Here is a 14,924-nt window from a genome sequence, read left to right as displayed (position 1 = left end):
ATGGTGTGATATTAGAGGAGTGTAACAGTAAGCCATAATTACAGTTCCTCAATTTTAAGATCACAATTAGCTTTAGCTTTTGCATGAATGATTTTACTCTTTTTTTTTTTCAAGATTTTTTACAATGAAACATAAAAAACAGCAAACTGCTAGCAAGTCATTTGTCCCATGAATACAATTTTATTTATCCCAAACAGGAGACTTTAATGAAACAAGAGGGTTTTCAAGCTCTGGCTTCTCCTTGGCAATATTGCTAGGCATTACACCCGCTAGCCAAAGTCTGGGCTGCACTGTACAGTGGAAGCTCTGTTAGAGTCATGAATCTGTTTCAGAAGATCAGACTCAAACCGAAATGTACGCTAACTGAATCGTTTTTTTTCCATATGAAATAATTCCAATCCAATTTGCCTGTTCCGGACACCCCAAAATGTTAACACAAAACACTTACTACAGTACAGCTGCAGTCAAGAATTAGAGTCAACTGGTGATGAAGTCAAACATGCAACAGAGCCGGGGGACAATGACTTCTGGTTCCATTTTCCATGCTAACGTTTTGTTTGTGAAACAGAAACGTTACGAACGCAGTGTATTAATAACACAAAAACAAGTGTGTCATATTGCTGGGTTTCAACCACCTCACCTAGAGGCAGTTCACATCAGCAGACGGGGGGCAAACATAAGCTACAGCCACATGCACACTCAGTATGTTTGTGCAATCTTTTGGAGATTAAAGTGAATTAACGGTGCATGTTGTTGCTCCTATTGCGTGAGTGTACATGGTGTGATGCATGACGACATAAAATAGTTGAAAACAAGACATAATGAAAATAATGCTTGTAACGTGTCAATTTGCATTTTTACACTATCAGTGTACATGAATACATTCCTGTATATGTCTTTCATCGTTTCTCTGCACTACATTTCACATTTTCGAGTTCCAACAATGTTTTAACTTTGGTATTTGAATAAATTGTGCTTCTTGTTTCTCACTGTAAACTGGAGTGTGTTTACTCAGCTCCACTCAATCAGAGCCATAACTGGTTAGCAAACGCCAAAAATGTGGCTTCTCTGCGTTTCCTGAACTTTTTGCCCCGTTATGATAGACTACCTTAGTAATAGTGTTTTCCGAAACACACGCATCTATGCGGTATTTTTGCTTTGATTTTACATGACTTCTAGTTACGAATACGCTTGTTTGCCCCCATCTCTTTGAGGCAGGGCTGACAACAACCGGATGTGATGTCATGTGAAACCAAGCAATTGTACACTAACAGGGGCAACATTTTTGCATGAACGTAAACCGAAAGACGCGCTAACTGGGGCGTACGCTAACAGAGGTTCCACTATTTGCTTATGAAGTAGATGAGTGACTTACAGTTACACTTCCTATCCTTCACTTAAAGGGATAGTTCCATAGATTAATAGATTTTTTGACATGAAGTTGTATGACATCCACATCAGCAGTGTAGTTCACCAACAGTGACATAGCCCCCAATTGGTCCCGTGAATCCAGTTCTGGTCGGATATCTGTGACCAAGGACACAGTTCCGCTTAGTTGCTGGGCCATTTAAGTAAAGAGTTTGGCTTCTCAAAACAATATGCGTTCAAAAGAGTAATACAGTACATTTGCGTCACAAAAATGCCTCTCAAAAAACAGACTTCACAAAACGCTCAGCGTTATGTTTGTCTCCCACCGTATCCCTGCGCACTGTCGCCTGTGCATTCATATGTATGTGATGAAGAGGCTCCCGGTAATGCCACTCTTCTTCCGCGACGGAAGAAGATGCAAGCGTCTTCATCACATACACATGAATGCACAGGCAACAATCTGCAGGGACACGGCAGGAGAAATATAACGCTGAGCGTTTTGCGAGGTCACATTTTTGTTGAGGAAGCATTTTTGTGATGCAAATGTATTACTCTTTTGAATGCATATTGTTTTGAGAAGCCAAACTTTTTACTTCAATGGCCCCAGCCACTAAGTGGAACTATGTTCCTTGCCACGGATCTCCGACCAGAACTGGCCTCACGGGACCAATTGGGGGAAATAAGTCACTGTTGCTGTAGTACACTGCTGATGCGGATGTCATACAACTTCATGTCAAAAAATTCGAACTACCCCTTTAATGTGTACGTGGGTATGCCTCCGTACCGTACCGAAACATCCAATTGACCGTTACAGCCCTAAATATTATAGCACAATAAATAATAAGTGAGACTGAAGAAATGAATCATGTGAAAGACTTGTTAGAAGGAGAAATGACAGAGCTCTATTCACACAGCAAGATCTAAATTAATAGGGCATTTCCTGTGACTTGCATGGACTGCACATTGATTTGACATGCAGGAAAACAAGTAGATCGGATTTCAAATCCTGGAAACAAGACAGCAAATGTTCCTGATTGATATGACCCTGATAAGAGAGTTAATAATTGCCTCCTGCAATAGTTGCAGAGATATAGGTCAATAGTGCTCTATTTTTAACGGTGATGATTCCCATCTCACATGCTATAGCAGAGAGCAGACTGATGGCTGCACAGAAGGGCTGACTTGTCATCGGTGAGAGCTGGAGATTGGAGAGTTTTATGTGACTTTGATGTGTGTGTGTATATATACACTACATCACGGGTGCTACGAGTGGCGGACCCTCGCCCGCATCAGGAGAATAGATTTCACTTCTCTTTGTAGACTGAAGAGGTTGGATTGAAGCCCTTCCCGTTGTCTTTGAACCTTAAAGGTTCAGAGGAGATGAGATGCTAACTATTCCTATCTTAAAGACGACCTCTCGTGGCCTTCCTTCTTGCACTGAATCTCAAACTTTGATCATCAAGCATTTATTGGGGCCTTGTCAAAGTTTCTGTTTTATTCATTCATACAAAGGTCACCCTCGCAACCCCCTGAAAATTGCTCTAAAACTTAAAAGAAAGTTGAATTACATACTTTATCACAGCATTCACGATACTTGAGGTAGCTACACAAATTAGTTGTGCTCATATTTACTTGTCAGATAAAATTTTTAATCACGTATATTCACTGCGCACACACACACACACACAGAATATATAAAGTCTGTCACTCACCCCAAGGTCTATTAGTGTTCTAACTGCAGTGTGTGCAGCCTCCTGTGAGCAGCTCTCTGTGAGATACCAGACAAAGGCACACATAATTTAAAAAAAGAATAGATATCCAATAAAGAACCCAATAAAGAAAAAAACATGTCGGACTAATGGAACAAAGCCATTACCAGAGGGACTGGTGAAATTTTTACATTGTGTAACATAGAGTGGTTTCACTTAGGCGGTAAGTATTTTTCTTTCTATGCGCGTAGGTGTGTTGTTTTTTTCACTCCAAGTAGATATCAGGCTGTGCTCACCATAGTGCTGCTGCTTCTTATTTGCTGTGTCACACAGATGTAAGTGCAGCTGAGTCATAAAACAGGCTTCTGACAATGACAAGACAAGAGGTTATTTGACTTGAATGTTCGCAGCCTGCAATGACAATTTACTATACAATATAAAATACAAAGCCCAAAAACATGAAAATGCATGCAACTTTAAAGGCCAAACACAATGGGTTCTGGGATACTGGTTGACCTCCGATTTGTTGATAGTTTGAAACTATTTTTCCAAAAGGAATCAGTTTCAAGATCAAGCTGTCCCCATTTATCAACATTCTTACCTGTCATACAAAGTGTAAAAAAGAAGTTAATGACGACTCATACACAGTGGAACCTTGGTTTTCGTACGCCTTGGTGCTTGCCAAAATTATTGCCACAAATACTGTATGTCTCGGTATGTGTCTTTTAGACAGCCAATCGGTGCTCCTAGTAAACTAGCCGAGTGCCCAAACCAAGCATCCACGCATTGGTGATTGAATCGCTGCGAAAATGGATAGTGGTTCTATTAGAATTCAGACATTAGATCCAGATTTCGGGCAGGGAATCCATTAATCATCTTAATTATGTGTGTGTGGTTTACTGTATTTGTTAAAGCAGCGCACACAGAACAAACAACTCGTATCGGTCTCCTTTTTTCCTCCTTTCCAGCGTTGCACCGTGCACTGCTGATATCATGAATTTCTGGAATTGCAGCGTACCAGGGAAGCTACAGACAGAATGTTCTCTGCAGGCTGAAATCTGAGTAAAAGTAGAGCTCAGAAGTTGAACAGACATGCCTTGACATACAGTGCAGGCCAAAAGTTTGGGCACACACACAACCCGACTGGGTCCCAAGGTCCCAACCCCATTAATAAGGCAAGAAATTCCTCTAAGTAACCCTGACACGGCACACCTGTGAAGCTGATTGAGGGCTACTTTGAGGAATCTAAAATATAAGACATATTTAGAATTATTCCACACCCCCTACTCGGTCTCCTCAGTCCAGTTCTCGTCGGATTTCGGTGATGAAGAACATAGTTCCACTTAGTTACTGGGGACATTTAGGTAAAGAGTTTGGCTTCTCCAAACAAAATGCGTTCAAAAGAGTAATACATTTGCATCACAAAAATGACTTCTCAAAAAAAAAAAAAAAAAAAACAGACCTCAAAATGCTCTACGTTATATGTCTCCCGCGTTATTCATGTGTATGTGATGAAGACGTTCGTATCTTCTTCTGCTCTGGAACACATACATAAACAAGATGGCCACGGTGCTCCATTGCGGAAGAAGAGTGCCATTACTGCGCGTGTGTTCATCCCATACACATAAACGCACAGGCGACAGTGCTTAGGGATACGACGGGAAACATATACACAAGGTCCCCAACTTATGAACACCCGACTAGCGAACATTCGCGGATACGAACACAAGCCGACTGGTCTATATTTTATTTTATTTTGCCTTCTCAATCAGTATTTATACTGCTACTGTACATGCTTGACCAGTCGAGGGCACTGTGACACTGCTAATGGGACCAACACAGGAAGCCTTAGAGCTAATGAAACCAACAGAGGAAGAGTTAGACGCTGGGGAGATAAAGCTAAATGGAAAGCTAAATTATACAACCCGGACAGAGCATGTGATTAAAGTTTATGAAGAGTTAATAGGCTTGCTTAATTCTACACCACCCACAGAACACTACCTCTTTTAGAAGAGTCTAACGACGACGATTTGTCCTTTTTTTCCAATAACTCCTCCTCCAACTCCACCACAACGACGTATGCTCGGCCACTCCTCTTTATCATTACGTATTATTATATCACTTTTATTATTGTTTTTTTCATTAATTATCCTCGTTTAATATTACTACTGCATCCAAACTCATATTTACATACATACACATATACTGTATATGTATACACGTACATGTAGTACCTATATCATTGGTAATATTACCTTTTCCCCTACTTAAGAACAATTCAACATAAGAACGGTCGTCTGGAACCAATTGTGTTCGTAAGTTGGGGACCTAGTGTAACGCCAAGTGTTTTGTGATGTCTGATTTTTTTGAGAAGGCATTTTTTGGATGCAAATGTACTACTCTTTTGAACACACATTGTTTGGAGAAGCCAAACTCTTTACTTAAGTGTCCCCAGCAACGAAGCGGAACTACGTTCTTCATCACCGCAATCTGACCAGAACTGCAATTAATGGACTACACTGCTGATGGGGATGTCATACAACTTCATGTCAAAAAAATCCAAACTATCCCTTCAAGTACATAATTCCACGTGTTCATTCATAGTTTTGAGAATCTACAATGTAAGTAGTCATGAAAATAAAGAAAACGCATTGAATGAGAAGGTGTGTCCAAACTCTTGGCCTTTACTGTATATGGTTAAAGTCTTACACAAATATATTGTATGTTTACCCATGCTTCAAATAGTTGGATGTTAGTCAAGTTGATGTACACCTGTTCTAAGGAAAGTATATGTAAGTGCTGTTTGCAAGTCAGAATCTTCATCATGCATTGCTTGTCCCATGTTGTGATCAGAGCTCGATATAAAGTTGGATGGTTCTCCTCCATCTACTTGCCTGTCCATTTACTGTGTCCCTTGTCCGTTGCTATACTATCAGCTGCTGAGGCTTTTTTTTTTGTTTCTTTTTCCATTTAGGACAGCTGCAAAAAAAGTTGCAAACGCCAGAACTTTAATAAAGAAGATGAAAAACGCTTTTGAATTCAAGAAATAACTCATAGCAAAGTACAAAGGTATCTTAGGCACATTATTTCATATGGTAAAAATGTATGTATATGCACATTTCAGTTTTCGTCGTACCTTTTGGAATGGATTAATGACAAAAACCAGGGTTCCACTGTACTGTACACACCCTTTGTGGACATGTGACAAGGCAGCTACAGGAGCGGCGAGCAAGGCGTGCCGAGTCAACTTCATACAAGTGTAAAAACAAGTTAACCACTCTATAATTAGACTTGTTGATGTTTTATTTGGACTTTTCCCAGGGGTCGACACAGTGAGTCAATCCTAGGGGTGACACGATACACTCAGCTCATGAGATGAGCATTACTAGTTCCAGCTAGTACTTGTAGTTAAACACTGCCAGCTCACTGTTTTTGTCTTATTTACTTTGTCTATTTATGTCAGGGCTGTCCAGCTGTCCTTTGATATTTATAATAATAAAAAAACTATGTTATACATATATTTAAAGACAAATCTCTATGTTTTTATTAGTTATTACTATCAACATTTTAGCCTTTTCAAGTTTCTTTATACTTTTTTGCTCTATTTTCCCCTTTGGGTGTTGTAGCCCTGGATGGTTATCGAATCCACACTGTCTGCACAAAATGCAGCAGCATGTACCATTACACCAGCATGGCCTGCTTTAGAATTATACTTAAAATAAATTGCATCATCTCCAACACTGTGATAAACTGTGATAAAAAAAATCCCACTAACACTAAACACAGCTGACCTCTGTGGTGTACATTCTTTCGCCATGTATAATTTCTGGTTCTATGGTTATCATCATCACACTAGTTCAGATAAAGCACACTTGTGAAAGGGTTGGTTTTGATGTAGTTTGATTACCGAAGTTGCCATTTCTCTGGAAAAGAGAAGTCAAATAAACAGTGAGACGCATACCTGGCAGAGGTGTGTGTAGGTGGTCTAGGAACGACGTGGTCCAGCAGAGTGTCCTCAGATGTCCAGCTAGCATGCTACACAGGAAGAAAAGCATGTCAGGGCACTGACTCGGCTGGCTTATCTAGAAATGAGAGGGGCAAGGGAAGAAGACAGGCACAGAGGTTGATGGGAATGTCAAGGCCGGGATGATTGGAAGAGTTCAAGAAAAGAACATTTTCCGCTAGGCTGAACTCCCTAGTGAAAAGTCACTGTCAGCTGGCCCGTCGAGCCACACACTGAAATAAAATATGGAATAGTTCTTTTAATTTAGGCTTTGTGTCATTTTGTCCAACAGCTTGTCTGCTCATTTTGACTCCAGACTGAAATAACTCTGCTATGGAATGTTAGGAAAGTTCATAAAAACATTCAAGGGCCCCCATGATGGTACTATGTTACTTTCATATCAAAGTGATCAACAATACCATGATATTTACATCATTATTGCCTTGAAAGAGCCACTGTCTTTTTATATGGAGAAGTCAGAGTTTCAAATGAAGCTGTGATTTCTGTCAACATATTTTTTTTACAGTATTATAGGACTCTCTATTTCATTGCGCAAGCTGGTGTAAAGGACATACTGTTTTTCTGTTTTCATTCCATAACGTGTTATGGCATTCTACATGGACATATTGTTCATGATCCTCCATGTGCACTACAGTCTTATCAACGAATTGCTCAGCAAGCAAAGTCTATTGTCTTTACTGTATTACCTATTTTAAGGGTTATTAAGTTGGAAATGTTCTTCTGGGCATTCATGTGTTCCAGATTTACCATAAAAAATTCTGGTGCCAATGGAAGCAGTGGAAGTATGGAGGGGATGTATGAATTGTTTAATGAAGTAATATAAATGGAAAGGGAATGGTTTAAATTGGATTGTGAAGCTGCTCCCATAAAATTGCACTGCACATGCATTGGTTCTCATTACCTAATCGTACAAAACCATTGGGAAGTGTTATTGCGCTCACAGGATAGATGCAAACAACAGGGCGGCATACTGAGGAGTCAGCAGTAGATATCATTGGCAGATGCTTTTATCACTTATTGCAGGAAATGAGTGTGTATTCAATTTGTGTCTGACAATACACACCAAAATTAATTCATTTTTAAAAATTGTATGTGCACCTAAAACTAGGAGAGTACTACATATTTTTTCCATGTCATATCTCTTAATAAAATGTTCGACAAATCCTTCAGCATGACGCAGTGCAGTTGTGCAAACATTTGATACAGCTCATGTTGAATTTTGGATTTTTTTATATTGTGATGTACACCTAATATGACGTAGTCAGTGAAGGTATTTCATCACAAAGGAGTCAGTGGTGGGCTGTCAGGGACGCAAGGCCTTCTCCGTGGGCCTAAGCACTACATTTTCAACTTAAATTCTAGTATCTGATCCATGTACTTGTCTTACTTTATTGCCAACTGTCTATTACCTTCATTTTGTAGCGTCTGCTGGCTGCACTGCTTCCAGTACGTGTATGTTAAATGTTTGTGTCCAATCAGATTTCAGCATGTATGTGTTGCCATGTCAATGTAATCTGCCCAGGGCCTTCAGAATCAGGAATGGTGGCAGATGTCATTTAAACACGATTAGTAATGGGGCTGTTTCTTCAACCAATCAGATTTCAGATATGCCTCACATGGCCATCTCGCTGGTCCACAATAATGTCAGCATTTTTCCATCCTCTGATTGGTTGATCAGAACAAAACGATACTAAGTTCAAAAAGCTGAATAAATTTGAACACAATAATTCCCACGACGAATTATGAAAAGACAAAATAATTAGCAGTACGAGCTACAACTGCCGTCATTATTTTAACTTTTATCATTGTGTTAGTTTAATTTCGTTTGGGCTTTCGTTTCAGTTTGTGGAAAAAAGTTCAACAGTTAAAAGCATTATGTTTAGGTCGTGCATGCAATGTTTTCATTTCAAAATGTACCTGCATTGTTTTGTGACTCAGTTAAATAAATTCAGTTTACTCGGTCTTATATTTTGTCATTGCCTAAAAAGTAATATTTAAACATTGTTTTGTCTCGTTCTCGTGGACCTGATATTGTGTGTCATCTCGTCTCATGAGTTGAGTGTACCGTGACACGCCGACAAGCTACTGTAAATGTAGAAACAAACACATTAGAATGTCACTATTTATTGTGTCAGTGGGAATAAAACCCAGCCCACACAAGAGCACTGGCTACTATGGCACATTTGCAAAGTCTGCTTTTGTGTGGTCAGTTGACAAAAAAAATAGGTATTTCTAAAGGCTTTGTACATTACGTAGGTGTTTTGGCTAGAACAGAAGTGACAGAGCTGAGGAGTAAATGATTTCTATTTATAGTAGTGAAACTCTTCCATAAATGCATAGTCTTCAAAGAATCTCACAAAAGCCAAATTCTCTAGATGTGACTCAAATTAAAATTAGTTTGTACTATCCTTATTTAATTTGTAGCATCAAGCACAAGTAGCACAAGTAGCATCCAGAAAGTTTCTTTTAAAAGTATAGCACAACATATAGTATTCCTAACGTCAATGTCTGCCAGCCAACATCCACATAAAGTCCAATCATAAGATGGACAAACCAAAGAGCCACACTCCGTATATACTGGGTAAACAGACCATTTTGAAGAGCCAAATGTTGCATTAAATATTAAATAGTTTGCAGAGTTTGCAATATTCAGAACTAGCAACTAGCTGTCCTTTTGTCTTCATAACTCATGTCAGAACACAGAGGAAGACCTCTTACTGAGAAGAATGCGGAATGCATCCACAGCTTTGAAAATGTTCTCTGAGGCAAGAGTTGCACCCACCGTGTCTCTCAAAGCTTTTGGGTAAAAAATAAAAAAAAATAAAAAAGTATTTATATATATAAACTTGAATGGAAAAATACTGATGAAAAGAACTCTTCAGGGTGCATGTGAATAATAGATCAACTCTTGTTCTGTTGCATTTTCATCAGTAAAAAAAAATAAAAAAAGATTAAAAACAAAGGTTGACAACTCATTTTTAATGGCGAATGTAATTGAGTGGTTTAGTGGACGTCAAACCTGGTTCATGTGCTTTGATGCTGTTCATTAAAATAGTTTTTTCCCCCAAGCATTGAACACATCTAGCCTCTAGGTCAGTTTACACTCACTTTGGGAGTTGATTAGTTGCCCTGTGATGCTTTGAAAAGTCACATGTAACACTTACGACAGCCTTCAATTAAAGCTAACACACATACTGTAAATTGGTATTCAAGTCATGTGTCTCAACTGCAGTGCTTGCTTTTGTAATGGAGATGTACTTGGAGATGTGCCGTGCCTGTGCTAGTTTTGTAGTGGCCTGTTTGCACTACCCTACCATGTTCTATAAACCGGGTAATCATGCAATAACATTGTCCCAACCTCTGTTGCTTCTCCGAGGCATGTGACAGAGCCAGGAAGGCCCTATTGCGAGCTTGGGTACCTTGTAGGAACACAATTCCAGCTCCTCGCAATCAGAATCGCTCTGATATGGTTCGTCAGTGGTTGTCCAGGTCAGTGCGCCCTCTCTCTTCCAGAAATCACAGATGGGATTGTCCCTTGGAACCTATGCAGAAGCACAATCTCACTTTTTGTAGCATATTTTGGAGGCACACAACATGAGTGCATGTGTACAAACAAAATAAAATTTTACACAATCATGCAGTGAGCACAAGTACTATACAGTGTAGTTTACATTACTGCATACAATGCAGATAAGAATAAACCAGGGCTGTCAAAAATAGCGTATTACTAATTTATAGCGCGGCAACTAATCTATATAATTACGTTGGTTTTTTTTGCGTAATTAACGCATATGCATCATGGCAAGTCACACCTCTCTGTTATGACAACAGACGGAGGCACAGTGTAGTGTCCCCACAGAGTCCGACACTCTTTTATAACTTTATTCTGACCTGAACACATCAACAGCAGTGCAATTCCAACACCATGTGTCTCCAACTCACAAACATGCCTCTAGTCCCTTCCCTTTGGGTCACTTCCACATTGTCAGTAGATGACCGCGAGATGCATTCAATGGACACTCCATCACGACGACTTCTTTCTTGCAATTTATGAGGTCTGATTTTTTTGAGGAAGCATTTTTATGATGCAAATGTAATACTCTTTTGAACGCATGTTGTCTTGAGAAGCCAAACTCTTTACTTAAATGACCCAGCAACTAAGCAAAACTACGTTCCTTGTCACAGAAATCCGACCAGAACTGGACTCGCGGGACCAAATGGGGGGGTAAGTCACTGTTGAAATATTCCACTGGTGATGGGGATGTCATACAACTTCATGTCAAAATATCCAAACCATCCCTTTAATATGTGACTGTCTTTATCGTTTAGCAGCAGTGCTTATCTTCTTTTTACCTTGTATGACAGTCAAGAATTTAAAAATGTTACTTAAGACTTTTAGAATGGAGAGAGTTTGACCCTGGAACAAATTATTTCTATTTCCATTATTTCCTATGGGGAAAATGGCTTAACATCGAGTATAGCATCTTGTGCTCGACCGCAGAGATTCCACTTCAATGTAATGTCAAACATTTTTGGCAATATAAAAAATGCATACTACTTCTTACTTCTTCCATGATCAAGATGCCACATCTCACCAGACTGTCAATTGCATCCAAAGCAAAATTCTGAGATGACTGGCAGGGCTGCAGAGATTGAAAATGAACGGGAAAATGTGAGAAAAGCAAACAGCTTCAGCCCCATCATACATCTAACATCGAGCAAAGGAGGACAGGTAACAATGTGCATAGACTGTTGAGGCGGAGATGAAGCTGAGATCAGAAGAGGAGAAGCAGAGTCGGCCATTGGGGTGCATGAGTGGGAGCAGTATTTTTCCACATAGGAAAAGGCTTATAAACATATCTGTAAGCGGAGTAGAAAAGAAAAGAGTAGGTATTGAAATGAAAGGTGGGCCAACTGAGAAAGGTAGAGCATATCTGGCTCACATTCTGAGGCCTTGAAGTCAGTGTGATAGAGCATGTACATATACAGACACACGCACGCACACACACACACACACACACACACACACACACACACACACACAAGACCAGCAGAGCAGGGTGAGTCACTGTTCGGCTCCATTAAACAGCCATTGAATGAGACACACCGGATGTGACTGTGTGTGTGTGTGTGTGTGTGTGTGTGTGTCTGTGTGATATGAATTGAAACTCACTGGTGTAAAGCCCGGAGGCAGAAGATGGCAGAGCTGAAGGGCTCTTTCAGTCAGCTCGGACTGCAGGAGCACCACATCAAACTCCAAGTCACCTTTGACCTTCCCTCCATCTATGCTGTCAGATCTCACCTTGCCGCTGACGCCACTGCCAGCAACCTCGTATAGCATAGCTGACACTGCACATGCTGGGGGGGGAAAAAATATGCATTACTTTAGCAATCAACATATGGATAGTCTGCAGGTTGATACAACTTCTATGTCACTTCAGAGCATGTACCAAGAGTATTGCACGTATGTACAGCATCTCACAGTAGTCAGCATACAGCTTGAATGGCAGTATGGAGTTACTGTCCATTGACTCAACACAGCCATTACTGTCAAAATACCTGACAAAACTATTTGAGTATAGTCCTGCCAGGACAACAAATTTTGCTGGACGATAACTGTCCCACAAATTATTGCCGATAAACAATTATTTATTTTATTTTTATTATTTTGAGACCATTTTTTCATTAATGTAATGGTAATATATGGAAGAATAATGCAAGTACACTGTATCAAAAGCAACTTTAATTTCTCAAGAGTATTTAACATTGTAATTGGAATGTCAAGAACTTTTAAATAAAACAAACAGCATAATAAATGAAACAACCAAAAAAGACAGACAGTCTCTTTTAGCAAAAACCTTACCTGAAAATCACAATCACAATATTTCTGCTTTTGAATCAGTGTCACTTTCGTTGTTGTCTGGATACTGACAAAAAGAAAACGGAGAAATAACCCGGAAATACTCTGAAGTTGACATTGTGTGTCAGACATCAGTTAATTTGCATATACACTTCCTTCATTGACTTACAGCAACATTGTGTGTGGCATATGCTGTTTACGTTTAATGGGGTGTAACATTTTGTCAGACTTTGGTCAGAGTACATGTTTTGGATGCAGCAAAATGTGTTTGGTGCACAATGAGTGTTATACTTTGGGAATCACTGAAACATAAGTTCCACCGTTTTATGTTATTTAATTTGTCACAAACTTTTTCATGTCACAAAATAATGATGCGCAAACGGGCTGAAATTGACATCACATTGTGTTTTATATACAACAGGCACCAAGAAAGTATTCGATCGCGTAGCACACGGCACACACAGCGAGCGAGTGTACAAGTGCCACTGCTGTGTGTGCGCTCGCTTGCAGCTCCGCCTCTCGTCACTGAGACAAAGAGGCTGAATGACTGACAGTCATGTTCATTCTGCTAGAAAACCTTGAGACAGATGCACAGAGTGAAGCCTCTTGTTATCCAGCCTGTTTGACAGAGAGAGGAGGAAAACAAACACAAATGCACTTCATGATTCTTTTTCTTTTTTTTTTTTTTAATTCTTCTCTTAACCATGGTTACATGCATGAAAACATCATCATTGCTTTGCACAAAAAGTGTTTCACAGACAAGGATATTGCTGCCACAAAGATTACACCTCAATCAACCATTTATCTGATCATAAAGAAGGAGGCATCAGGATGCCCAAGAAAGTCCAGCAAGCATCAGAACTAGGGGTGTAAAGATTCATCGCCTACACCACTGTATCGATTTATATTCCTATGATTCAACTATATCAATCGGTGTCTGGCAAGTTTCCATTACGGACCACATACACTGTATATCAATTAAACATTGTTTTAAAAGGTAATTGCATCGATACTAGGAAATAAAGCACTGGATTTAAGCATGGCAGGCTTTATGTGGATGTGTGTTTTTAGCACTTTTAATGATAAAGAGATGTTAAACGCTACTCGGTTGAGTCTGCCTGTCTGTGTCTGCATCATCGTCACACGCCTGCCTGTAACGTCATCGCCACGTGCCATCAGACAACGAAACGTAGCATTTCTCTTATGAATCCCGTTTCTGATTGTTTGGGGCATCCAGAAACAAACTTGTCTGGAGAAGAAAAGGCGAGAGTTACCATCAGTCCTGTGTCATGCCAACAGTAAAGCATCCTGAAATTATTCACATGTTGGGTTGCTTCTCAAGCAAGGGAGTAGGCTCGCCCACAATTTTGCCTAAGAACACAGCCATGGATAAAGAATGATAACAAAAGCCTCCAAGAGCAACTTCTCCCAACAATGCTTTTTCCAGCATAATGAAGCACCTTGTCATGAGGCAAAAGTGATAACTAACTGGCTTGGGGAACAAAACACAGACATTTTGGTTCCATGGCCAGGAAACTCCCCAAATCTTGGTTCGCCTCTGAAACAGTTGAGTGCTGTAGTATAAGCTAATGTAGAGTGGAATGAGGCATGTCCTCAAACGATCTTTATACCAACAGAGCTGAATGTGCATATTTTAGAAAGCTACAGAGTGGCTTGGAGGGGGATGATAAGGATCGTATTTATTGTTGTAACTGTTTTCTCAGTTATGTAGAAGTGCACTAGATGTATATATTGAGAGGTGTCTCTAATATTCCCACTCTCTTATGTAGATTAAATGCAGTGTTAATGTCTGAAATAATGCAAACACCTCTCAATATGATTAACAGATATTGCAGTTCTATAAGCACAATAATAAACAGTGTTAAAGACATACTTTTAAAGTGAGCATTACAGTCTATGCGAAGGCAAAACATGTTTCCGGTGAGTGTGTATAGTGAGGGTT

General features: G+C 39.7%; 1 protein-coding gene across 4 annotated transcripts in view; it reads right to left on the bottom strand.

Moving 5' to 3' along the window:
• The window catches only part of gpat2 (glycerol-3-phosphate acyltransferase 2, mitochondrial), a 103,841-nt gene that overhangs the window by 3,522 nt on the left and 85,395 nt on the right, over nucleotides 1–14,924 (bottom strand). For all 4 annotated transcript variants that reach the window (XM_054774013.1, XM_054774016.1, XM_054774014.1 and 1 more), the window contains 6 exons: nucleotides 12,275–12,459; nucleotides 11,667–11,744; nucleotides 10,521–10,643; nucleotides 7,039–7,159; nucleotides 3,374–3,442; nucleotides 3,081–3,136 (listed from right to left, as the gene is read on the bottom strand). In XM_054774013.1, the coding sequence (XP_054629988.1) occupies nucleotides 3,081–3,136; nucleotides 3,374–3,442; nucleotides 7,039–7,159; nucleotides 10,521–10,643; nucleotides 11,667–11,744; nucleotides 12,275–12,459 (632 nt within the window). The remainder of the gene's footprint in view (nucleotides 1–3,080; nucleotides 3,137–3,373; nucleotides 3,443–7,038; nucleotides 7,160–10,520; nucleotides 10,644–11,666; nucleotides 11,745–12,274; nucleotides 12,460–14,924) is intronic.

This window comes from Dunckerocampus dactyliophorus, chromosome 4 (genome assembly GCF_027744805.1).
Source record: "Dunckerocampus dactyliophorus isolate RoL2022-P2 chromosome 4, RoL_Ddac_1.1, whole genome shotgun sequence".
NCBI classification, from domain to species: domain Eukaryota; kingdom Metazoa; phylum Chordata; class Actinopteri; order Syngnathiformes; family Syngnathidae; genus Dunckerocampus; species Dunckerocampus dactyliophorus.
The sequence above is the reverse complement of the archived record's forward strand: the minus strand, read 5'-3'. Positions and strand labels throughout refer to the sequence as shown.